At 35.0% G+C, this 26,189-nt stretch overlaps 1 long non-coding RNA gene and 1 gene segment (V, D, J or C); both read right to left on the reverse strand.

The window, feature by feature from the left end:
* Positions 1-358: 358 nt before the first annotated feature.
* On the reverse strand, positions 359-4,297 carry LOC113653437. The segment is given in 3 exon segments: positions 359-451; positions 3,788-4,086; positions 4,238-4,297. Coding segments are annotated over 3 exon segments (432 nt in total).
* A 17,012-nt stretch (positions 4,298-21,309) lies between these two features.
* LOC113653440 lies at positions 21,310-24,545 on the reverse strand. The gene is made up of 4 exons (XR_003443081.2): positions 24,366-24,545; positions 22,385-22,467; positions 21,666-21,716; positions 21,310-21,391 (listed from the first exon to the last, which is right to left on the reverse strand). It is a non-coding gene; the product is annotated as an uncharacterized LOC113653440 (long non-coding RNA).
* Between the last annotated feature and the right edge of the window lie 1,644 nt (positions 24,546-26,189).

The following is a 26,189-nucleotide window of genomic DNA, read 5'->3' on the forward strand; positions in this document are numbered from 1 at the left end:
CTGAAGTATCTGTTAAACAGTATCGTACTGAGCAATTTTCGTACTAAATACTAAAGACAGCTCTGTTCACTCAAACTCAACTCGGTAATAGTTAACCATAGGGGAAAAAAATCACATCATGGCAATGGCCTATTACTGCATAAGGAGATTTTTTAGTGATTTTATTTTAGGTTTCAGTGAATTGTGTTCAAGGGACAAAATCACTCTCTGTATGAAATCAAATGTGCTCTTCAGTGCTGCTGGATACTCTAGGTTTAGAGCATAAATTAGTCCAAAGAGCAAACACATTGCTTCTGGAAGATTTTGCAGGTCTTCCACAACCACTGTACCTTCCAAAATGATTGCCGTTGTTGTGGCATCAAGATTCAGCGAGTACGGTTACAGAGTCCTCTGGAATCACTATCAGAATACCAATAACAATGTTGGACATGTCTTCATTTCCATCACAGTCCTAAATTGGGAATGGTATATAATAAAAATGAGGTCAGAGTAAGCCACACAATACTTTTGAGAGCGCATACATTACAATGAGAAATTAAAGTAATAACACTGTATTATGTCTAAATGTAAAGGCATTTTCAAACGGGACACAGCAGTGGATGCAGGGAGGAATACAGACATTCGAACCACTGCATAAAAAGACAATAAATAAAATTTGAAGATCAGCGATACAAATTAAAACCTATTCTAAAACAGATCATTTCTATTTGATATTTGAAAGGTTATCAAAACATCATTACAGAGAAGAATACAATCATCTTCAGAACACAAATGAAGATATCTTTGATGACAAGATGCTGTCACTTTTCCTTCCATTGACTGCCTTTGTAACCACTTTGATGCTTCAAAAACTTCATAAAGAGATCGGAAAACTAATCCATATGAATTGAACGGTTTAGTTACAAATTTATGAAGAAAATCGATTGCTTGTTATGGTCAAACAGAATTTTGGCATATTCAGGTTAGGTTAAGCTGCTGCTTATGTTGATTGATCAATGTTTACATTCGATTAAAGTTTAGATTAGTTTTACAATCTCTTTATGATGTTTTTGAAAAGTACAACAAAGTAGTAGTTACAAAAGCAGTCAATGGAAGGAAATCTGACAGCTGTCATCAAAGATCATCTTTATTTTTTGTTCCAAAGATGAACAAAGGTCTTACTAACCCTTTGATAACAATCACATCACAGAAAAAAAATATTTACAAGACATGTCTTCTAAAAATCAGTGGGGTCCTCTCAGAGGAGGAATGGTAGGCCACGAAGAACAGTCTCGCATTGATATTGGATTTCTGCAAAGTTATGAAAATTAACTATTATTAGTTAATAGCACTCACAGACTAACAGAACACAAAGCAAACAACAACAGCAAAATCAACAATTGTTTTACTATCGAAAAAGAATTGTTATGTGACTGAGGAGCTTATATCATTTTCAATCTAGTTCAGAATCTTCTTAAGTTTGGAGCCAATGTCTCCACCTTTAGCCCTAAGCATCTCTGTATGATTCAAGAGTTGGATCATAAAGTAACGGGTGTTCAGAGGCCGTGAGAATCAGATTCTCTCCCATGTTGACGTCTGCACTAGGGGGCCAAATCCGACAGTCGAGTCCGTTTGTCGTGTGCAGTGTGAAGGCGGCTTGAGGCTAAATTATGCTCCAATTCATGATGCAATACATCAAGGTTTTCATTATCTATATCGTTTTCCTCCAAGAGTTCATCTACAGGATCAGGGTCTTCTTGCTGCACATTATCAACACTGTGAGTCTATAAGAGAATATTAGATTTCAATTGCCTCCAATCAAATGCTCCATGCTCTCTACATTTATGGGAATTAAATGTAGAGTAGACGTTGCTTTTAAAATTGCAATTGTTGTATGGACATTGCACAGTTTCATGATTTTTAAGATGCTGCTGCAAATGAGAAAAAAAATTGCCTCTGTGCAGGGCTCCTCAAAACTGCAAACTGGGCAGTGAAATATCAAAGTGATGTTAGCACATGTGCTGGCATGGCTACTATGTGCCTGATTTGAATGATTTTTTTTGTTAAGTGCACTCTTAGTGCATTAAATGATTTAAATGAACACAGGCAATCTGTGTACAGACATGGAATCGGACTGCTTCTGGTAAAGCTTCCATGTTTTAATCTGTAGTGTTTTAACAGCTGAGCCCTCCTTTCACAGGAAAACAAGCAGAACTTGCACTTGCACTGCATGAATTTATGTCCCCAAAATAAGAATACACAAAATAAAAATTTAAAATAAGGTAATAATTGCTTGTTAATTAAGCTATCTTAATTCATGCATTTCCATGTAATCAACATGTGCGCATCGAATATTCAAGATAGGATGTTCGTTAAGTGTAGGCCGCGCAGGTTTTTACATATCAATGATAATCCACAAATTTACCAATTAAAATAGCTTACAAACTGTACATAAAACCAGTGTACAGTAAAAAAAAACAAACAAAAAAAAACAATGTTATTAAACTAACACCTAACTAGTAAACTGGTCTCATTCGACATAAAACTACTTCTGTGTGCCTTTTTATGCCTTTTCCTCTTTCCCAACAATGAGCAAATTAAATTCTGTTAATATACGATTTTATACGCAATACAATGACATTGAGGTTTATAAATAGTTCATAAGGAGCATATGTACTTGTGGCACCACATTCCTAATAAGAAGAGCTGAAGTTCTCCGTTGACTTCGTCCACACCGTGTCACGTCACATTACGCATGCGCGAGACGAAAATGCGTTTAAAAAATAGTATTAGAAAAGAGTAAACCTTAGTGGTTTCACACCCTCCAGTGTCACCAATATGAGGATGGGTTCCCCTTTGAGTCTGTTTCCTCTCAAGGTTTCTTCCTTACCATCTAAGGGAGCTTTTCCTTGCCACTGCTGCCTGAGTCATCTTAGACTTGCTCATTGGGGATAAATACATACACATTGTTACCAACTAAACTAATCTTAATCTTGAATTTTGCATCTACTAATCTTTATATTATTCTTCATATTAAACTTTTGTTCTATGTTTATGTTCTATAAAGCTGCTTTGAGACAATGTCAACTGTAAAAAGCGCTATACAAATAAACTTGAATTGAATTGAATGTAATATTCCAGCTTAACTTTAACATATTATTTTATAAACTTACTTATTGAAAGTTTGCTGCTTCTCCTAGATACTGAAATGTTTCTCTGTGTGTTTGACGCAGTCACACACAATCTCATGATATTTGACCACAAATGTAGAAAAAAACAAACACTAGTTATAAGACTATATAACAGAAAATACAGAAGTCTGAGGCATCACAAAAACAGAACCAAAAAACTGGAAAAAACACAACAGAAACATTGAAATCAGGGACATAGACATGAAACAGATTCTAGTAACAAAGACTCAGCAAAGACTAGCAAAGGACATGTGGACTGTGTGTGCTATAGCATGATGGATCTAAATGACCAGTTTTTACAGAAATATTTAATTTTGAGCTCAGATAACTGTGTGGAGTGTTGAATGTTTTCCAAATATCCACATTTCTTCCAGTGTTTCCAGGCAAATAGTTACAGAAGAATGAAAGAATAGACGAATGAATGAATAAGCTATCTCTTAATAATAATTATAAAACCTGTCAATAATATATAATATCATGAGAAAGAAAGAGAGAGACTTCCCCAAAAAGGGCATGTAACTTTCGCTAAAGCACTGGCAGAAAGGCTAAAAAAAATAAACAACAACTGTGTGTTAGTTTTTGTACAGTGCAGCTGGATTTCCTGTCACTGTGGGCACCAGAGCACAGTAGTATAAAGCAGAGTCTGATACAGCAGCAGAGGAGATGATCAGATCCACTTGTTTATTATCTCTATTAACTTCAGCAGACATTCTTGGGGGAATGTTTGGACTTTGAGCTCCAGTATCAGTAATATAAAGAAGGAACTCTGGGTTAGATTTTGGATATTGTCTGTACCAGTGCAGGTAGTTTCCTGAAGGGTAGCTTGAGTCGTATTTGCAGGACAGAGTAACATAATCACCTTCGTCTACAATTTTATGAGAGAAAAGTGTCTCTATTGAATCTGCCATGGAGTTACCTGTCATAGAGAAGAGAACAATATTTAATAAACTTTTATCTTCAATCAGGCAAGAACTATATATATCAGGCTTTTTTTAAAACCACAGAAACTAATTAATCACAAATGTAATCTTTCATTTATAAACAAAATAAATACAATGTTAACTCACCTAGTGAATGCCACAGACACATGAATATAACAGCGAACATGATGAATGGTTTTAGCTGAATGAAAATTTTCTGAGGTCTTTATGAAGACTAATATGTTTTCATGAAGGTTCATGAAGCTCCACCCGACAGCATCACATGACAGTGTCACCAGTGTTGTTTTCAGATGACTGATTTTTACTTGAAGCATACCATCGCAAAGCAATAATAAAGGACAAAGGACATTGATAATCAAGAAATATTGATGACAGTAATGCAAGAGACCAAAATAAATGTAACAAGTTGTTGTGCATGAAAATACAGGAGATTAACAGCTTCTGAAATACTCAAACAGCTGTCACCAAAAAAAAAATATGAATAATAACTGAAGCACTTGACCTGTATCTGTTTGACTGTATGCATTGCACTGCTGCTGTTTATTATTCATCCATTTCATCATGTTTTATCTGGATGATGAAACACACATCTGCTCTGTTTGTTTGCAAAATAGTGTGCATTTCCAGTATGTACATGTATTTCTTCCAGCTGCATCTGTTACCACCGATTTTATTTATGTGTGTGGTTTACTGATAAAAAATTAGAAACCTCTTGCATGTGTATTTTCCATTATAATGTTTTTGTACAGCCTTTCAATGACTCTGTATCACTGTGTTATGTCTCTAATAGCCTGTGTTATGTCTCTAATAGCACAATGATAAATTGCAGAGTCTGAGAGCTTTAGACCACTAATAATAAGTTCAGTAGAGTCTCTGCTTGTTCTTGACTCTAATCGAGTGTCAGTAGGAGCTCTCCCAGCACTTGCTGCTGACCTTGCACCTTTATACAGTAAAAACTGTGGTGCGCTGTTAGGATATTGTTTGTACCAGTAAAGCCAAACATATTCACTGTTTGTTTCATATGAACATTTCAGAGTAACAGTGTCTGTTTCGTTCCCCACAATGTTGGCATCTTCATCCTTTGGTCCAATTTTATCTGCAAAACTGCCTGGAGTGAAAAAGACTATAAAGAAATAAATCAGTAAAATATTATTATATTCCAAATATTCAATTAAGATATGACTAGATGAATACATGGTTAAACATGGTTAATAAATAATGCAATCAATTAACTGAATAAATATGATTGTAATAATTAATAAACTGCAGAAAATGAATGACCTGTAACTAGAGTGAGAATCAGTGGTGTGTATCTCACTATGTACAGTAAGTTGTATAGTTGAGTCATTTCTGAACACAGCTCTATGACAATTCTGTATAATAGTGCTGTATGTGCTGAACTTTACACGTCTCTAGAAGACCACACCCAGGAAGTGACACTGTTGTAGTGGAACTTGTCTGTCTGCTCTTTAAATTAAACATTTTTTTCTTGCATCTGTCTCGGCTCTCCATTGCATCTGTTACATTACAGAGACATTAGTGTCCTTGAATCTGATTAATGCAAAGTCAGAATTTCGAATGCTAGATTTGTATATTTGCGTTATGTCTAGCAGCTGGAAAATACTATAGATGTCTGTAGGCTGTAGGTACTGGACACTCAGAGTCCTAATGCTGTGTACTGTTTATTGGGACATAGTACTGTTTTCTTTTGTTTCTAGTATAAAAGTGCTGACATTATATTTTGTATTTTCTTTAGAGTAATTTTGTCTGTTCATTGTTTAATGTTTCTCCCTAAATGTTTAAATATTTGACAAGAAAGGAAAAAGTATTTATCTATTACAACTGTAAGAATATTGTAAACATTTATGTTGCTTTACTGGCCAAATGAAATGAACAGTACATGAACAATGTGCAGCAATATGGTGACGTTACTCACTGCCTCCTGAGGGGATTTTACGGGTCCATAATATTTAATCCTGTACTATAGGTACTGAAATGCCATGTGATTAAGTATAGATCTGTTTGCTTCCCTGTCTGGTGACATCCTTCCTTATCGTGGTGTGGTTTCTGTGACTTTTTAGCTTTAGCACTCAAAGGTGGTGTGTGTATTCTCTGAAAATGTCTAGAACAAAGTATCCTATACCAAAATTTACTGTAAATTTACTACATCAAATCCAATTTTCACTTATCATGTATGGCCTATAAATAAACAATATCCACATGAACACATTAAATCATCAGACACAAACAAAGGATGTTGATGATAAGAGTTTAATTAATCAACTCTTACTACAGTTACTCATGGAATATCTTTGCACTAAGCTGTGATTCAGACATGTGAACTTTACACCCTCATTTATCTAGCTATCTGTTACCATACTTATACTTTTGAGACTGAAGGTATCAGGACTTTTGCTTGGACATTCTCTGCCAGAACATTAGGGGGCGTTCCGGCAGTGTGTTTTTTGTCACTTGTCCTGTCAATATTCACCTGTTCGTAAAAGACTCATAATTATGCCTATTTATTTCCCCCGAAATAAATAAGCTTTGCAGAGTCCGCGTGTTTTGTGTGTAGGTTTACTGTATGTACGATGTTGTGCTGGTTCTTGTGCTCCTGGATTTATATTCCCTGTCTGGTTCTTTTGTTAATAAATAGTTTTTTTTTAAACTTGTTATCCCTGTGTTTGGGTCTGCTTTTATCCCCGCATTTCCTGACAGAAGGATTCCCTACCTTGAAGTTTTACTGAGCTCGCTATCTTGTTATCTGTTAGCTTGCTCTGTCAACTCTTGGCTGTATTCTGATCTGAACTAATACACAACACAAATAGATGTCTGAGAAAGAACACTGTAACATAAGACTGTAAACATAGATGATGACTATGTGGATGAAGACTTTGCTACTAGATGCTATATACTGTAGCTGAGTACTTAATTCACCAAAAATGGAACACATAGTTGCTTTCTGAGCATATTACTATGTCCTGTATAGTTATCTTCCCATCTAGAAAAGCTGATATTAGGTTACCTACTGACACTTAACGCTACTAAATAGTTGTAAAGGAGTAAACTTTAGTCTCATACACTTATTCATATATACATGATTCTGAGCTTAAAGTTAAATTGTTTTTCTTGCAGAACAAGGGAAAGTCTAGTGCTAACATCTGACAGTGTTTAATACACACAATGTTTCATGGTGAAACATGTCGAATGTCATCAGTAAACTGTGTGCACATTTAACTGTCTACACCTTGTCTTACTGTGTTACATCTTTGTTACAACAGGGGAATCAACAGCATGCACCTTAACAAGGAATTAATTCAATAATCATTTAATAACAATTCATGAATTATTCAAACATTAAGCTTCATCAATTTGGGTAAGAAGATGATCAAAATACAGGAACTAGTATATGACTCTATTTGTATGAAACAGGTAAACAGCTCCACCTGCTGAGAAACAAATATTAGGCTTGACTTTTTGAACAGTCTGTGAGTTTTGTGTCACTGTGGGCTGCATGGCACAGTGGTACAGTGCAGAGTCTGATACTGCAGCAGGAAAGATCTCCAGATCTACTTTCTTCTCATTTTTACGAAGTTTGGTGGATAGTTGTGGGTCAAGCACATGTTTAATTCTAGTGTCTGTGGATTTATGAATCAGCAGCAGAAACTCTGGTTCTGATTGAGGTTCTTGTCGATACCAGTAAAGATTGCTGATTGATCATATGTGCAGATTGAAAGCTGATTGATCATATGTGCAGGTCAGTGTGATGTTGCTGCCTTCACTTGAAGATATGATGGTTTAGTCTGGTGTAATGCTGCTGTCAACAGCACCTGCTGTAAAGACAATGCAACAACATAAACATTTCTTTCTTTGTTTAAAGACATCCATATATATATATATATATATATATATATATATATATATATATATATATATATATATATATATATATATAATATATATTGCTAAATTAATCATGTTTAGGTAGCAGTACAAGTCCACCTAAATGTTATTTATAATATAAATGACTTACCAATATTTTTGACAACTATCAATACAAAGAAGAATAACATGATTGTTCTGTGTGTCTCTTGCAGTAGATATAAATGTCACTATCTCTGTGAAACTGTCTAAACTGCATCTCACCACATCAAGCTCCACCTACTGAGGTGTAGTCATGTCAATTCTGACATCAGTCCCTCAGCCTAGAATTTACTTCTTATGGCATGACCTCATTGATTATTTTAAATCACTTTCTGAGATCAATGTGATATTATTAATGTGATAATGTTTGCTCTGTGGCCATATAACATTATAAGATCATTAATATTGTACATTCACTGAAACACTAATCAGTTAATTAATTTATATATACAGCACCTGCTCATTTTTACTTTATTTAACTTGTGTGTTCTATTGTATTTAAGAGTAATTACAGGAAATTTCCTGGTATGACGTGCATCAGTCACAGGAACTAAACAGGAAATACACAGTTCTTACATTGAATTGATCAGCTGCATAAAAGATGTGATACATAAACTACAGAAAAAAAAGATCTTGTTAAACAGTTCAGTAATAAACATTCCATAAGGTGATAATACAGTTTACTTATTAAATTAATTTAAAATTCTGACAAGAATTCTCAGCACCATTCCTGTGATTCCGGTTTTCCTGCCATCAACACACGTGCAGTCACATTTACTGTATTAATTGTTGTGTAGTAATCATAGTGTTGAGTGTAGTTTGTGTGTGCACACGGTTATACTGTATCAGAGAACAACTCCTGAAATAGTTCATTATCAGTGGTGGGCCATCAGGACCAGCAGGGCCTTCTCTGATGGCCCTATAAAAATTATTTTTTAAAGTGTTCAATGTTTTTCTTTAATATGCATTTTATTTATTTTCTTTTGTGTAATGTCCACAAAATTGCAAAAATTTGTTACTTTTGTTATGGTTGAACTGGTTGAGTGGTTATGGTTATGGTTTTGGTTAAGTGAAAAGTCACTTAAAAATCAGCTTACACAGCTGGGACCAGCTCTAGAGATATTGCTAGGCTTTTGTTGAAGGAAAACACATCTGATTTGTCACAAGCAAAAAAAATCAAATAATCAAATTTTGACATTTATTGACAGCAGGTCCTCTGGGTCTAGCGACATGCCCATCGCTACTCCTAACACCTGCCATAAATTTCCAACGTATGAACGTGAAATTCAGTTTCGTGAATTTCAAAGAAAATGACATCCGCTGTTGCAGATAGACCCGATCTTGTTGCCAATCTACTGAATACACCATTTTCAAGGCACACTTTTGCAGACAAAAGAGAAATAGTTGAGAAAGGAAGACTACTCCCAAACTGGATTCACTAACAAAGGCTGGCAAAGGTTTTGTGCGCCATTTTAAAGATTGCAATTATGAGCGCTATGAGTGGCTAACAGCTAGCACCCAGCACAACAAGTTATTTTGTTGGCCATGTTTACTTTTTAATACAAGTAAAGGGACATGGAATGATTCTGACTTTGACAGTGTGAACAGACATTTCCAGAGGCAGAGCTCAGGAGACTGATGGAGAACTACGGTGCACAGTTTGACCTGTGCAGGCTCAAAGCTGAGCACAAAGTCATGTATAGCATGTCAAAGTATTGCGGTAAAATTATAAGCGATCTCCTGAATTTCCTGAGGACGACAGGCCTTGCAGACAGTATTACAGGTTGACTTCTTTGGCCTTTCTCTCCATTGAGAAAGAATTGCTCAATCAGCTGAAGCAAAAAGGACAACTGCACAATGAATTTATTGACCGCTTTGTCAAAAAAGACAGACACATGGATTTTATTTACAAGTTACGAGTATTGTATCATGCAGATCATGGTTTGCATCTGATTATAAGCATTATTAATGGCTTATGCACATTGTTATTGAGTGGTTCGTGTTGCATTGATAGTAGCCTACTGTGGCATGTGGATGTGAATGTGACACTATGCACACAGTGTGCATAGGGGGATTACATTTATTGATACATGCAGGGAAATTTAGTCTGAATTCAACCCACCCTTACCTAGCATACTGTTTTAGGCTAATTGTTGATCAGCTGTCATGTTGCTGAGTGCCTGTATGTGCAGCTGAATATCCACATTATTTGCAAATGGCCACGTTAGTTGTAACAGATGAGTATGTATGTGGTTTACATGCTTACTGAAGGCCCTGACTGAAACCCCATGGCATACCACTGAGTATGACTGTCTGTATTATATGTTTACAGATTGTACAGAATGTCTAAGTGTGTGTATAAATATATGTATAGTGTAGTGATGCCCAAAACAAGCAGAAGCTTCTGTTTGTCTGGAAAGAAAATCTGCAACCACGCACAGAACTGAGAGCTGTTGGAGAGCAGATCAGGATTCTGCAGTAATACAAATAATAAGTTTATTCACGTGTACTGTTAATATGTAATTAAGCTAAAATTAAGTAAGTATGCTTATACTGAGAAATACACAGACAAGGTTAAGTATATCTGGCCTATACTTGGTACTTATACTTGAGTACAATTGGCTTGTACTGACAAAAAAAAGCATATTTGAAAAACTTGATAGAGATTTGTATACTTTTCACAGAGTAGCTTATGTTTTGTCCATGCATTAACATATCTCATGTAGTATTTCAGCTTAACTTTAACATACTATCTTATAAACTTACTTATTGAAAGTTTGCTGCTTCTCCTGAATACTGAAATGTTTCTCTATGGTTTTGACACAGTCACACATAATCTCACAAAATTTGACCACAAATGCAGGGTAAAAACAAACACTAGTGATAAGACTATATAACAGAGAATACTTATCTGTGCCATAGCAAAACACAGAAAAACAAATTTGTGAAAAAACACAACAAAAACTTTGAAAACAGAGACACAAAATTTAACAAAGGATTCTTTAACAAAGACTCAGCAAAGACTAAAACAAAACAACAGGTTTAAATAGGCAAGCAATCAGAGGAACAAGTGTGCAAATGTGGGGAAACAGGACAAAGGAATGAGTGGGCAAACACACGTGAAAACACAAAATATAAACAAAATAACATGGCACAAAAATAACTGTGACAAAGTAAAAGGGCTGCTCTGGTGGTCTGACAGGGCACTGTCCAAGCAGTCTTTATTATTTCAAGTTAAAGATGTGGAAATTGACTTCAAGAATGATAAGATGGATGGATAAATGTAAAGTGGGATAAAGGCAGAAAAAGAAAGATGGTCCAGCTTATTTTTCTGCAAACGTTTTAATGTTCAGTGATAACACTAATGTGAAGTCTGTTCCAACTGCAGGGCTTTGTAAGAGAAAGCACCGCCCCTGCTGTAGACTTTACTACTTTAGTTACTACCAAATAACCTGCACCTTTTGATGGAAGTAGGTGTGGCAGATTATTTAAAAAAAGTCCCCCCCCCCCGGTACTGTGGCATGCGATCATTCAGTATTTTATAGGTCAGTACTAGTATTTTATAATGAATGTGAAATACAGTATGACTGGGAGACAATGCAGTGTGGATAAGATAGGAGTGAATCAACTGATTATTCTTTTGAGATCAAGCAGAATGATGCTGTTCTGTGCAGGACATGTGGACTGTGTGAGCTATATGGATGGATCTAGATGACCAGTTTGTACAGAAATATTGAATAATATAATTAAATAATATAAACTCTTTTAAAATCATGAAAAAGGAAGACTTTCCCAAAAATTGCATGTAAATGTCTCTAAATGTATATAACAAAACTGTGTTTTTGTACAGTGCAGCTGGATTTCCTGTCACTGTGGGCACCAGAGCACAGTAGTATAGAGCAGAGTCTGATACAGCAGCAGAGGAGATGATCAGATCCACTTGTTTATCTCCATGAACTTTAGCAGACATTCTTGGGGGAGGGTTGAGATTTAGATCTCCACTTGGAGTAACATAAAGAAGGAACACAGGTTTAGATTTAATATATTGTCTGTACCACTGCACGTTATATATGTTACCACTGAAGCCTTTGTAGCTGCAGGTCAGAGTAACATCATAACCACCATCTACAACTTTATGAGTGAAAAGTGGCTCTATTGGATCAGCCATGGAGTCACCTGTCATAGAGAGGAGAAAATAATGTTTTTTTAACATAATGAGGAATAATTAGGTGTTAAACGTGTTCAAGTCTTATTAAGAACTATTTTTTACAATAATATGAATGTTAACTCACCCAGTGAAATCCACAGACACATGAACAGAACAGTGAACATGATGAATGGTGTAAGCTGAAGGAAACTATTCTTTCTATATCCTGATATGTACATCATCAGGATTCATGAAGCTCCACCCCACAACATTACTCACATAACAGTGTCAATAATCTTACTGAAAGATTCTTGATTGTTACTGAAACATTCCTGCTTTACATTCAGACTCACATGTGGATTATGTCCTACATCTATTTTAATCAAACACAAATGTTTTCAGGAACTGATAACAAAAAATAATAATCACTATAATATACTTGAATCATGTAATTATTTGAATAATTATTATACAATCATTAAATCACAATTTACAAATGAAATCTCTTAATAATACTATTAGATTTTAAATATATGTTATGTGTTGTCTCTAATTCTAGTGGGAATTATTAACAAGAAACTATTTTAACTGGACATCTTTTATTCCTGCTGTGATTATTTTTTACTTGCACAATTATTAATAAAGGATATTATGTTGATTTGAAGCTCGTCCATGATTTAAAAATAATTTCTTTACATTTACGGCATTTAGCAGACACCCTTATCCAGAGTGACTTACAACTGAGCAACTGAGGGTTAAGGGCTTTACTCAGGGGCCCAACAGTGTCAGCTTGGTGGACCTTCCGATCAGTAGCCCAACACCTTAACCACTGAATTACCACATACCTAATTTCTTCAGTTTGTTGTTTAAAAAAATGTACAACTCATAGACAGATGGCTGAAGAAGTGAGTGTAAACATGTAAATAGCTCCATCTTGTGAGAAAAGCATGGCTCTGTTCCAGTCATGTGTAGTGATTCTTGTACAGTGTGGTTGGGTTTACTGTCTTGGAACTTTAAATTATGAATATGAATATATTTCCTCTTTTAGACTAGGTAAAAACTGAAATACTTATGAAACACTACAATTCAAATACAAAACTAAAAAGTTCAGAGTGTCTATTTTCGTTTGAGCCATTAACCATCACTGTGGAGTGTAATGTGACAAAGAAATGAAATGCTGAACATGGACACAACAAAATAGGCAGAAATTCCATTTCATGTTAGTGATTAATGACCCTGATTAATGACATTAACTGGTGACTCAAAAGAGAATCAAAAGAGGTGGACTATCAGTTTAAAAGCAGCAGACTGGTTACTTGGTTCACTGTTAGCATATTAGTCTGTTGTTTGTTTGTTGCTTGTTATCCCTTCCACACTTATACTGTACTAGCTCCAGGTGTATAACAAATCATATCAATCTAATCTTTAATAAATACATCAAATACAATAATCTGCTGAGCTTTGGAATGTAAAGTTTGTAGTACACAAAGACTGTATATTAATTAACTGTTTATGTTTTCCAAATATTCACATTCCTCCCAGTGTTTCCTGGAAAGTCTCTGGTAAATAGTGACAAAGGAATAAATGAATGAATGAATGAATGAATGAATGAATGAATGAATGAATGAATGAAAGAATATGTGAATAAAAAAGTCTAAAAACCATGAGAAAGAAAGAGAGACTTCCCCAGAAAGGGCAAGTGAATTTCTCTAATGCACTGACAGAACTACTTTCAATATAACAATACTGTGTTAGTTTTTGTACAGTGCAGCTGGATTTCCTGTCACTGTGGGCCTCAGAGCACAGTAGTATAGAGCAGAGTCTGATACGGCAGCAGAGGAGATGATCAGATCCACTTTCTTACTCTTTTTATCTTGATCATTTTTAAGTTTTATGGACAATCGTGGATGAGGTGGTTGAGCTGGTGTGACAGTTTTACTTGCTTCATGAATCATCAGCAGAAACTCAGGTCTTGATCGAGGTTTGTGTCGATACCAGAGGAGACTGTTAACTGATCCAGTATACGTGCAGGACAGTGAGATGTTGCTGCCTTCCGTTGAAAATACATTGGTTTGATTTGGTTTAATGCTATTGTCAGCAGCCTGTGTTATAAAAACATAATATTGAGATATTTTAATCATAAATGACACATTTCACATGGAGAATTGTGTGTCTTAATTAGAAAAAAGAATCATTTTGTGTGCAGTGTATATGACACAATGAAGAGGAACAACATTGTTCTCCTGAGTGTTTAGTTCAAACCTCTAGCTTTAGAAATGAATGTCAGTGTTGCTATTTGATGTACATCTCCACCTCAAGCTCCACCTACTTGTATTTATGCATATTCATGACAAGTGTGCTGTTCTGTATACTCTTTATAGAGATCTCTGTAGAAATATCTTATATTAATAATAAAATGTGGTTCTAAGAAGCCATGGATTCACCTATACCATCGACCACAGATTTATTGTGATATTCTGAGATATTTTGAAATTTTGACAGTTACATCCCTTGTTTATGGGTCTCTCTCTCTCTCTCTCTCTCTCTCTCTCTCTTTCTCTCTCTCTCACACACACACACACACACACAGGGGGGAGGGCCCTTTGGTTATGGGGAGGGGCTTATGGAGGGGCGTGGCTTGGTGTGGAAAAAAATACAAACTCAAAATTCTTACATTAGCAGAAGTGTATTAAGTATATATTGATTGTCAAAGTATTTGGTATCTGTACAGAATTTATTGGGAGATTTATATTACAGTTAATTTTTACAAACATTTTACAGATATAGGATTAACATGTGATTAACATGTTCACAGATTAACATGTGGTCTATTGTAAGTGCTGGTGGCTGATTTTGCAGCCTTAATCATTGATTTGGATGCAGCTCCCACTTGAACCCTGACACTTTAGATAACATCCTATAACAGACAATTCAAATTTATCCATACTGACAACACCACCAGTCAAATATCTGGACATGTTTGATGAGTTGTGATTGATATAAATAAAATCATTTTAATATGGGATGTCGTTGACTTGACATTCTGTTCTTAGAAAACAATAATTAACATTATAACTATTAGGCATGTCCAGATATTTGTCATTGGACAAATATCTGGACATTTGAAAATGCTTTTGTACTGTTTTTTTATGATAAAGTTATGTAAAATAACTGCTCAGTGCTGAAAAACAAACAACTCTGCTAATGCTAACTTAATTCTATATAAACTATATAACAGCATAGGCCTATATAACAGCACAGAGTGCACTGTAACCTGCCTGCGTTCACAATTCACACGGTGCAGATGGGAGGAAAAACGGCTGACACACAGTTTATGGGAATAAATTGTGTATTTCAATCACAATTGTCACAAAAAACTCACTACACTGTCTGGTCTCTCTGCGTGTTGCTTTGCAAGATCATGTGGCGCGATTTTTTTTCCTCACTTCTGCACGAGCCCTTGCAATACTTGCCCTTTATGTGTTATATTCTAACAGTCTTAATGACAACACTGTACTATATAATGAAAAACAATCTAAAAAATATTCAAAAAGTTAATTTCCAAGTATTTTATACTTTATTTTGACTAGAAATTGTAATAGAAAATCTATAATTGTATCCAAGGTCTATAAGTAACAACAAGATTTATGTTTTGCTAGCTGTTAGCTTGCTAGCTATTCTCACAGTTATATCAGAAAACAAGAGAGTGTTAATAGAAAAACTGAAGGAATCAACTCATAAACAGAACATAACATTAATCTAGTGACTTTACACTACAACTACACTACAACACTACATCCTTACAAGCTGCTGATCTGATAATTGAGCATGCAGTCAAAGTTTGTTATAGCTCTGTTTGTAGTTAAAATTTTGCTTGTGTTTATTTCAGACAGTTTTGTGTGTTATTCTGTCATAGCATTGCTTTTTTTTTTAAGTTAAATTTAAAGAACTTTAAAGAACAATTAATATAAGTTAATGCTGTTTATGAATTTGCTTAGTAGACCAACACCAACTTGGTCTGGCTAGTTAGTGCTATCATCTCAGCTAGTTGAATTGTTAAACATTAGTTTTAGTCATAGTTAGCATTAAAAGCTAACTGTGCTTTACCTTTGAAGACTGTTATCATAAGTATAAGAAAATATAATATGCTTTTATTTATAACTGTAACGTTACCAGAGGGAGGCGTGACTGAACCAATATTGTATAAATAACTGAGTGCTAGTGAACTAACAGCAGTGAGAGATTCACAGAGACAAAGGGATTACATTATATATGAGGAGGTTTTAATGAAGAAAAGCCACAAACAAATCCAAAAACAGGCAATAAATCAAGAAGTCTAAAAATAATAAATAAACAGTACAATCACTATATTCCAAAAGAGTAAAATCCAAATTACACAGTAACACAATTCTCATGGTGTCTAAAGAACTGTCTGTTAAATACCAGCAGTGGTGGGATGAGACTCAAATGTGCTTCAGTATTCCGGTGAGGGTTCCCTCTGGTGGCTGGAGAGGAGAAGTGCAGGTGGCGTTGTTACAATAGCGAGCTAACATTAGGGATAAACCACTTATCAGGTCGCCGTCGCGAGAACGAGCCACCACCGCTAGGAAGTGAGAGTGCATCAACTTCATTGTAACTTCATTGTAACTTTTAAGCATTAAATCCTCTAATTACACGGTTAAATTATATACTGTTTGAAAGCTTAGACTCTCAGGATTTTATTAAGCTCACACACAAAGCATAATATGATTTATAGTAATTTAACCATTTGATAGCCACCTGAACTAGGTGGCGCTAGTTCGGTTTGCTTACTCACCTTTAACGCTGGTCTTTAAATTTCCCTTTCTTCACATTGTCACTAATGTTAATGTATTTTCCAAAACAAATGCTTGTAAAAATCCCCAAGAGTCCAAGGAACTGGAATATGTAAGCCTTTTAATCCAAAACGCTTTGCTCGCCTCACAAGAATTATGTTTGACTTTGTTCGACTCCTACTTCTCATTGGAGGCTTACAAAACTTTCAAAACGCATCAGATTTGTAGTCGAGGGTCTAACGAATCAAACAAGCCCTCTCATGAGCCAACCAGTGCCTGTGGTGCAGAGATAGGCAGCTAAGAAGCCAATGAGGTCTCTCCATGCTATGTGGGTCACCCTCCCTTTGACTGACAAATGCTCCCTCCAGTAGCGATTTGATGTTTCGCAAGTATCATAGCTCTTTAGCCAATAAGGAGCCGATTCCAACGAGATGCAACATGATACATCTGGTGAGTTCGGGCTGTGCAATGAGCATGCGCATATTAATTTCTTTTCAACTTTATTGCGCAATTCTCGAACTTTTCACACTCTCACGCCTCAGGGTGTCAGTTTCCAGGCCTTTTTTCACAGCAGACTTTTAGGCAGAGGGGTTCTCTTTGTTATAGGACTTTTGAACTTAGCATGCAGTCTTTTTATACAAAGTTATACAGTAAACAAATAAACAAGAAAAACCTGAACGGATGGACATGTCCGTAGAAAAATATTCATATAAAATCCATTTTTGAGTCTTTTGACTTAAATTTTTTTTTTGGTGAAAGCCAAGACATGTGGCTATGACCCTCAGTTATTGTTTACCCACCATCATTAAATACAGCAATGTATGTAATCAGTTTATCAGGTAAACAACTCAGACGGAATTAAAAATCCTCCATTCTAGCCTCTGTAACTCTGTGTCAGTAAGGCTTAGAATAACCCTGACACTTGTGTCAGAAACTAGAGACTCTCTTCTTTCCAAGAAGAGACCAAGCTCACCTATGTATATCAAAGTATATGGGAGCTGTACCACTTTTTAGGTGGGTATGTCATCTAGGTGAAAATCATGAAAATGGGGGGGCGACAGGTAAGAGGTTTAACCATTAAAGGTTGAATTTCGCCTTCTCTCCATTTTAATGACATGTAGAAGAGTCCATTATTACTGACTGTAATAATGTCATAGATAATTATAGTGTAAATGTCTTATAGTAGTTTTAGTGAGACATTCTGCAGATTTAGTGGACATTCTTATTATTCAGGACTGAAGACCTGCAAAGAAACACGTGTTAAATCTCAATTACAATAAACAATAATATTTTAACGATATGGCACTTTGGGGTATTTCTGTCATGATACCTGAGTATTTAAGAAAAACCTAAAGTTTAGATGTAAAAAATTGCTCTTACATGAACCACAGACAGGAAGAAGCAATGACTTACTACTATTTTTCATATTAACTGCAAACAAAGAAAAAACAAACAAACATATAGATAAATGAAAAGAGGAAAGAGGAAAACATGCAAAAATATGCAATTTTATAGAAACGTAAATAAATATGTTTGAAATAAATGTATGTATAAAAACAAAGAAATAATTAAAAAACACCAACAAATAAATAAATAAATAAATAAATAAATAAATAAATAAATAATTTTTATGTAAATCTTAGTATTTTTTGTCAGTTTTTGTTTTGTTTTTTCTCTTTTTTTTTTCAAAAAAAGGATACCTTTACATTAATAATGAATAAATGTACAGATTCATCTATATATGAATTTATTTATTAATATGATTATAAATAAATCAATAAATTCATGATTAATAAACCCATCAAAACAATCCAATAAATAACAACATTCACACACACAAGAAAAAACATGGCTACGGAGCTATAAGAAATCGAGAGACCTTCTATGTTAAACTTTTACAAAACCTGTCACTTGCTCTTTGAGCAAGCAATTGATTGGACAGTTTATTTATTTTCAAGTATCTCGCGCTAACAACCGGAAGGCAAAACGAAGATTGTTCACAAATAACAACATCATTGACACAAGTCCTGTCACTATGTTGACCTAAAATTTACTGCACAGCAGGAATTCCCTTTTTGGTTGTCGCAGTCTCTTGTTTCACTCTGATTGGATAAATCCAAGCGCGGGCTTATTCAATAGTATGGAATGACGGGCAAACGGGCCAATCCAGAGATTCTGGTCAACCTAAAGAGCCTTAAGATGAATAGTTAAAGATATAATAGTTTAATTACTCTAAGCCTACTATACAGCTTGGTTGCATGCTGCTGTAGCAAATACAATAGTATTGGGCATTAGTATGATGTATGCTTACATGCAATTTTGGGATGTATCCCATTCCATTGTTTCACAATTTCAGTGTTGACAGATAATAGTTAACAGGTATTTGTCCAACGTCCATGAGTATCACTTTATCTAATTTTTTCCTAAATATAGATTTATAGGAAATATAAATTAAGATGGCATATATCATAATATCAGTCAATATAACTCTATTATATATCGTACACAAATTCAATGTGCTTGCCTGGGCTGTCTAGCGTCTAGTGTAGTATAAAGAACAAAGAATGTAAAAATCACATGAACCTGAGCACTGTATTGGATGCAGAAAATGAAATGCAGGTCAGGTTATACAGAAAGTATTATTCTACAGTTAAGTCAGATGAGATGATTCCCCATCATTAACACCCCCTGTGCTAATAGTGTGTGTGTGTGTGTGTGTGTGTGTGTGTGCGTGTGTGTGTGTGTGTGTGTGTGTGTGTGTGTTTTCTATTTATTCAGGCTGCTATTTTCTTCACTCTGCCCACCAGTGACTTATCGTGAAGACAATTAATTATCAAAGCCAATTCTTGTATGTATGACACAATGCACAGAAATGTGAACCCTGATGCATGAAATATACTAAATGATTTATTCAACAAAGTAATTTATTTTTTGTAGCTTCTATCCACTCATGTGGTGAAGTATTGGAAATAAGTTATGAACAACATTCTAATATTTAACAAATAATCTGAAACAAGAATAAATTCAGTAAAATATTGAATATGCACAGTTTTGCAAATTAATTACTTATAGTCTTGGATTTTAGGTAACTAGGCACTATATAATGATGCAGCCTTCACCATGGTTCCTTGCCTGCTTAAAGAAATGCAGACACAATGGAAGCTCGGGAAAATTTTTTGTAGTGATTTCCCAGCCAACATTTGTATATAGGGCCCATATGGGTATGAAATGGGCAATAAAATGGGCCCTATATTGGATTGTCCATGTTTTCCATAATGTCTTCATGCCATTGTAACGTTAGTTGTCCCCCCCCCTGGTAGAAGTGTCACCACAAATATACCATTTACGCAGAATGAAATTTTACTTTCAGGTAAGCTCCCAGCTCATTACTCAGCAGAGGCAGCAGAACTTACTGCCCTTAAGCCTGCAAGTTGGCAGTGTTTGAGACTGTGACTGTATACACTGATAGCAGGTACAATACACCTTCGACATCACACATGACTTTGGTACATTGTGGCAACATCAGGGGTTTTTGGCCTCCTTTCACTCACTATGGCCTGACAGCTGACCTACAGGATGCAGTCCTACTTCCAAAAGCAATTGCAGTCTGTAAATGCGAAACGCATATGTGTGATAATGATCCTTTTTCATAGGTAATGCCAGTCCATTCATCCAGGTGTTGTGCAGTCGACTGTGTAAAGTCTTATTCAGGCTGTCTCTATTATCCTTCTCTTAATTTGCATGCTCTAGCCAATTTCCCATTATTATCAATTTTAAGATTTCGTCTCCTCCTATTTTACATGGCTCTCTTAAACCTTGTTTGTGAGTTTTATATATATATATTCCTATTCCTTTCATCAATAAATTTCTTTTGATCCATGTTTCTCTGAGTGATCATTTCATTTTAATTAACTTATCTACTACAGCTAAGGCACTTAGGCTTAATTGATTATGTGCTATAAAGTCTGATTCTTCATTGAGTCTGAAAGTCTTAATTGATTATGTGCTATAAAGTCTGATAAAGTCTGATCACTCAATTATTAGATTGAGTGATTATATTTTTACACTTTATAACACACTCTCCTTCTCTCAGATTTTTCTCAACACTTCCCATTACAAAAATAAAATAAAGTTTTTATTTTATTGCATTACTTGGAGATTAACATTATTCAGGAAAAAAGTGTACAAAATTCTCTGAATTATCCCTTACATAATTATTACTATTATTAAATAAACACAGTTTATTTAATAATAGTTTTCAAAGTTTTTAATATTAAAACAAAACATTAATTAACATAAAATATAATATACAATATTTACAGTAATATATACGGTTTATTGAAAAAATTGGCTGTTCTTTCTCCTCCTCCTCTTCTTCTTAAGTGCAGGAAAATGCTGTAAAAAGAAAAGTAGACATGTACTGATTATTATATTATTTCTTTTATATATAATGATAATTACCAAATTTTAATTACAGTTCATTATTATGTTATAACAATATTATACTATTATTGCTCTGGTCTTAATAATTATGATATTCCAAAATTGGCATTCCACATGTATTCTATTGAGGAGATTGAAGAAATTCATTGCAAAGTGTGTGTAATGACTGCAGAATAAAATTGTGTAACCTTTGTCTAAGAATTATTGTGTGCATCAAAGTACTTACCACATCCTGGCCAGCTTCCCTCGCCTGAAGTACAGCTGCAATCTGCTTGACCTGCACACACACATGAAAGACAGTAAATTGACAGTGTTTCATATATCTGATTTGTGTATGATGATTGTATAAGCAAGTTGTTGTTGTTGTTGTCCTTCGGCTGCTCCCTGTTTGGGGTCGCCACAGCGGATCGTCCGATCCAGGTTTTGATTTGGCACAGGTTTTATGTCTGTTGCCCTTCCTGACTCAACCCTCCAATTTTATCTGTGCTCCAGACTAGAACTGAGCGTTAACCGCTCATTGGCTGGCTTGGTTTTGTGCCAGTGAGAGCACAAGATATAATTGAATAAGCAACTGATATACATAAATGTGAGTATCTGTAAATAAGTCATTAGTGGCTGTGGTTTGTTCTGCACACAAGTAAAGCTAACTTATGTCAACTGCATGAATCAGACAAAGCACAATTTATATATTGCTAAACATCTAGACAATTTACTAAAACATACAAAAAGAAAACAAAAAGAAAGAGTAACCCCCTCTATATGTGTGTTTATGTATTAGGGTGTGTATGTGTACACGTACATGGGCACGCAGACGGTTGGGCTCTGCAATCAAGTTGACCAGGTCAACTAAAGTACACTGTTGTATTGAAGGGAACACTTCTCATGCTGTGAGGAAGTGTATTTGAGCTGTATTTGTGTGTAAGTTTGTATATGACCGAGACTCACAGCATCCTGATCTGTTTGTCCAGATCAGCTGACTCCAACATGTAGATTGTCAGCGGCTTCCGAGCTGGTGCAGGAACAGCAGACTGGGAAAGTAAAAGATGATTATTATTATTATTATTATTATTATTATTATTATTATTGTTGTTGTTGTTGTTGTTGTTGTTATTATTGTTATTAGAAGTAGAAAAAAATATAATTAATTAAACATAGATGTAGTTAACATAGATGTAGTTAATATATTATAATATATTGCAATATTAATCAAAAATGTTGTGTTATTGGTGTGTGTGTGTGTGTGTGTGTGTGTGTGTGTGTGTGTGTGTGTGAGAGTTTGAATCCGTTTAGCTGCAGCACTGTTCAGTACCTTAGACTGGGAGATTGTCGGAACTCCAAGTCGACACATCGCAGGGTGATCTCCACACTTAGACTTTTTGGTTACTAAAGACTGTTTTAGTTAGACTTAACTGTTAACTCTATAATTACTACAAAAATACTGAGAAAACTCCTCAGACCTGGATGAGAATGACTTCTTTATTATGGTCAATCAGCCAACAAATTATAAGAGAAATTGCCAAATTAAAAGTAACAAATGAAAAACCCTTAAAAAAAACATGTCATGCAAAATCAATCAAGAAAAACAAGAACTCTCGCGCCGTCCTTGCAAAAATAAAAACACCCACCTTGACCTGCAGACACGGGCACGCTCCCGCGCGCACCCCCACGCACCCACGCGTACACACACCTTCGCCCCCGAAGAGCCTGGAGCCTCAGATATCTTCTCAATATCCTAGGAGCCCAGGTGCCATATCACCTTATTTACTGGCATTACCTCCTATGTTTTCTAAATACACTGACCCAATTTCCCCTTATTTCCCATTACCTTTCACCCATATACCCATTTATGGATTTTCCTCCCCTTATTTTTTCATGACCTCAGACTAAACACCTGGGCCGTCTTCAGTCTGCACAACAAGTTTATGAGCACCACATGCCCATTTATGGATTTTCCTCCCCTTATTTTTCATGACCTCAGACTAAACACCTGGGCCTTCTTCAGTCTGCACAACAAGTTTATGAGCACCACATGCCCATTTATAGATTTTCCTCCCTTTAGTTCTCAGGGCCTAGGTCTGTGTACCCCTGTTTTTTCATTCTACATAACATGTTTTCGCTATGGACCAAGATCTGAGAACCATGGTCTTCTTCATTTTCCATAACAATTTTTCAGTTGTTATTACAAATGTGCTCAGACTGACTAGGCCTGACAGCACCGAATCTGGTTACATAAACCAGAAAAATAAACATCTTTGGCCTACAACATCGCCTACATACGTCGTATGCAAGGCCGAATACTTTACTTTGGTTATAGTATTGTAAGGAATAATATTTTAATTATTTCTACTAAGATTTTTTACAACAAGATTAAGGAGCCTGTAGACAGAAAAACATAATACAATTTAAGATAAAATATATTTTATTTATTTATTTTATTTATTTATTTATTTATGGGGGGGGTAATAATAAACTATATTTAAAAAAAGCCTGTAATATTTGTTATTAATCCTTAAATACAATATGACCCTCACTGTGCTGTTGTGTAAATGAGATGATTAGCTACATTCTACAGGTAGAAAACACATTGTAACTAAGTCCGGAGCTAATCATGTATGTGTCTAATCACTATGTTACAACTGGTTTACTGTAAAACCTGTAGCCAGGACTGTGAAAAGTCACCAAACAACAGAGGAAAAATTTAATTGTGAAAATAAAATCGATTCTTAAGTCAAGCTCATCGATTCGGTTCAGTATTTTTACTGTCATTTATACCTGTGTCCAAGTTCGCTAGCACAGTAAATAGCATTGTGCTAATTCACGTCAAAAGAGGATCTTGCTTAGGTAGAAAACATCAGACTGTAACACGGTGTAATTTAAAACTGCTTGATAGTAAAAACATTATGAAATTAAAGTCACATTCTCTTACCGTGAGCTGACTGAGTTTGGTTGGGAGGAGCACGGAAATCCATGGAGTTTTCTTTCTGTCTTTAAATTCAGATGTAGGATGTAGCTCTGTGCAGCTGAGTGTTGTGTTTGGATTTAAACAAAAATAAACAAAAAGAAAAACATCAAACACGACGGATATGACGTGTGCACTGGTTCTAACAGGGCTAGCGAGATGTGGATAAAAATATTTAATAATAGATTAAGAAAAAAAGTTTTCATAATCGTTGTTAACAAGCATTAATAAAAAAGGAAAAATAAAGCTATTATTAATGAATTATTAAACAAAATTAAAAATAATAATAACGCTATTATTATTATTTGATAATATTTAATATTAAATTAAGAACTTATTTTTTCATAATCATTGTTAAGCATTAATAAAATATAAAATAGAAAAATAAAATATTATTAATAATGAATAGTATTAAACAAAAATAAAAATTTATATTATGATTATCATCATTTAATTGTGAAGCATTTTTCAGTGTATGTTCATGATCTAAAAGGCACACAGGAGATATTACAGTCTATAGCCTACTGCAGAAGCTTTGTGAAAGTTTTAACTGAAATAAAAAATCTCACTTAATTAACAAATTAATCTCACTTTATCTGATCATATACAATGGAAAGGCATGTTTATGGATAAGCTGCACTTGTAACGTCACGGGTGTCTGTCAGGCAAACTCGCGGCCACCAGCACGCCTCTGTATAGGCTCTCGGTCACGTAGCTGCAATTAGTGCAACTCGCGACACCTGGGCACGCCGCTATTTAAGATGCCGAGTGTCGGCGCTCGGCGTGCGGACACAGTCTGCACCAAAGTCGGCGTGGCAATACATATCAGAGTGTATAGCATTCTAAGAGGTTCTATATTGAGATATATATATAATTATATATATTTATCAATTTTCAAATTAAGACTTTACCACTTATAATGAATGTATGTGTGATATATAGATTACCTGGAGGTCCAATTAGGTCAGCAAGGTAAATTTGATCCTCTTCACCATCAGAGACTGTATCCTGAATTTACTGCATAAGGGCTAGAAGAAAATAAATCTGTCTCAGATTTCAGAGGTTTTAGAAATCTTTAAACAGTTTGATATTATTGATTTCAATATCACTTATTGTATTCAAACAGATGTACAGTAGAGTATTTAGGTGTGTGAGTGGGGATATACTGGACACTTCTCTTGGGCTTGTGCCTTGTGAAGATTCTTCACCTTCACTCTCTGGGTCAGTCTGTTCTTTCTCCTCTTTCATCCTGACTAATATTTTCCTGTGCCTTAGAGTTATTTGGTTGCTTTTTGATACTTTTCCGGAAGAAGGATGCATATATCGGCCTTTATTTTCTTTTCTCTCACATTTCACTGACTGACTGACATAAAAACACTGAAGCAAAACATTACCATTTACACTGTAATTTTTTAATTGTATTAAACATTTTTTCTGATAAAAACATATCTTAGACATAACTTAGAGTAAGTTACTTAGTGATATGATAAAAACATTTCCCAAAACTCCAAGATAACGACGTGACAATTATTTATAAGCTAAGATGGCTAATGTAAAGCTAACTGCTTTCTAATTTCTGTTTACACAAGACATTGATAAAACTGCGCTGAATTGACACTTTCAGAATCTTTAAACAAATCAAATATCCATCTTTTTGATTTTATAACCCACCTGATAGAATGTGTTGTGCTCACACACTCGAATTTGAACCAGGAACAGAGGCTGTGCTGTAACTTGCTCCTCATCTCCCGCTTTTTTACGATAGGTGGAAAACCGCGCTGTTTTTCAACA

The sequence above is a fragment of the Tachysurus fulvidraco genome, chromosome 1, assembly GCF_022655615.1.
Source record: "Tachysurus fulvidraco isolate hzauxx_2018 chromosome 1, HZAU_PFXX_2.0, whole genome shotgun sequence".
Taxonomy (NCBI): domain Eukaryota; kingdom Metazoa; phylum Chordata; class Actinopteri; order Siluriformes; family Bagridae; genus Tachysurus; species Tachysurus fulvidraco.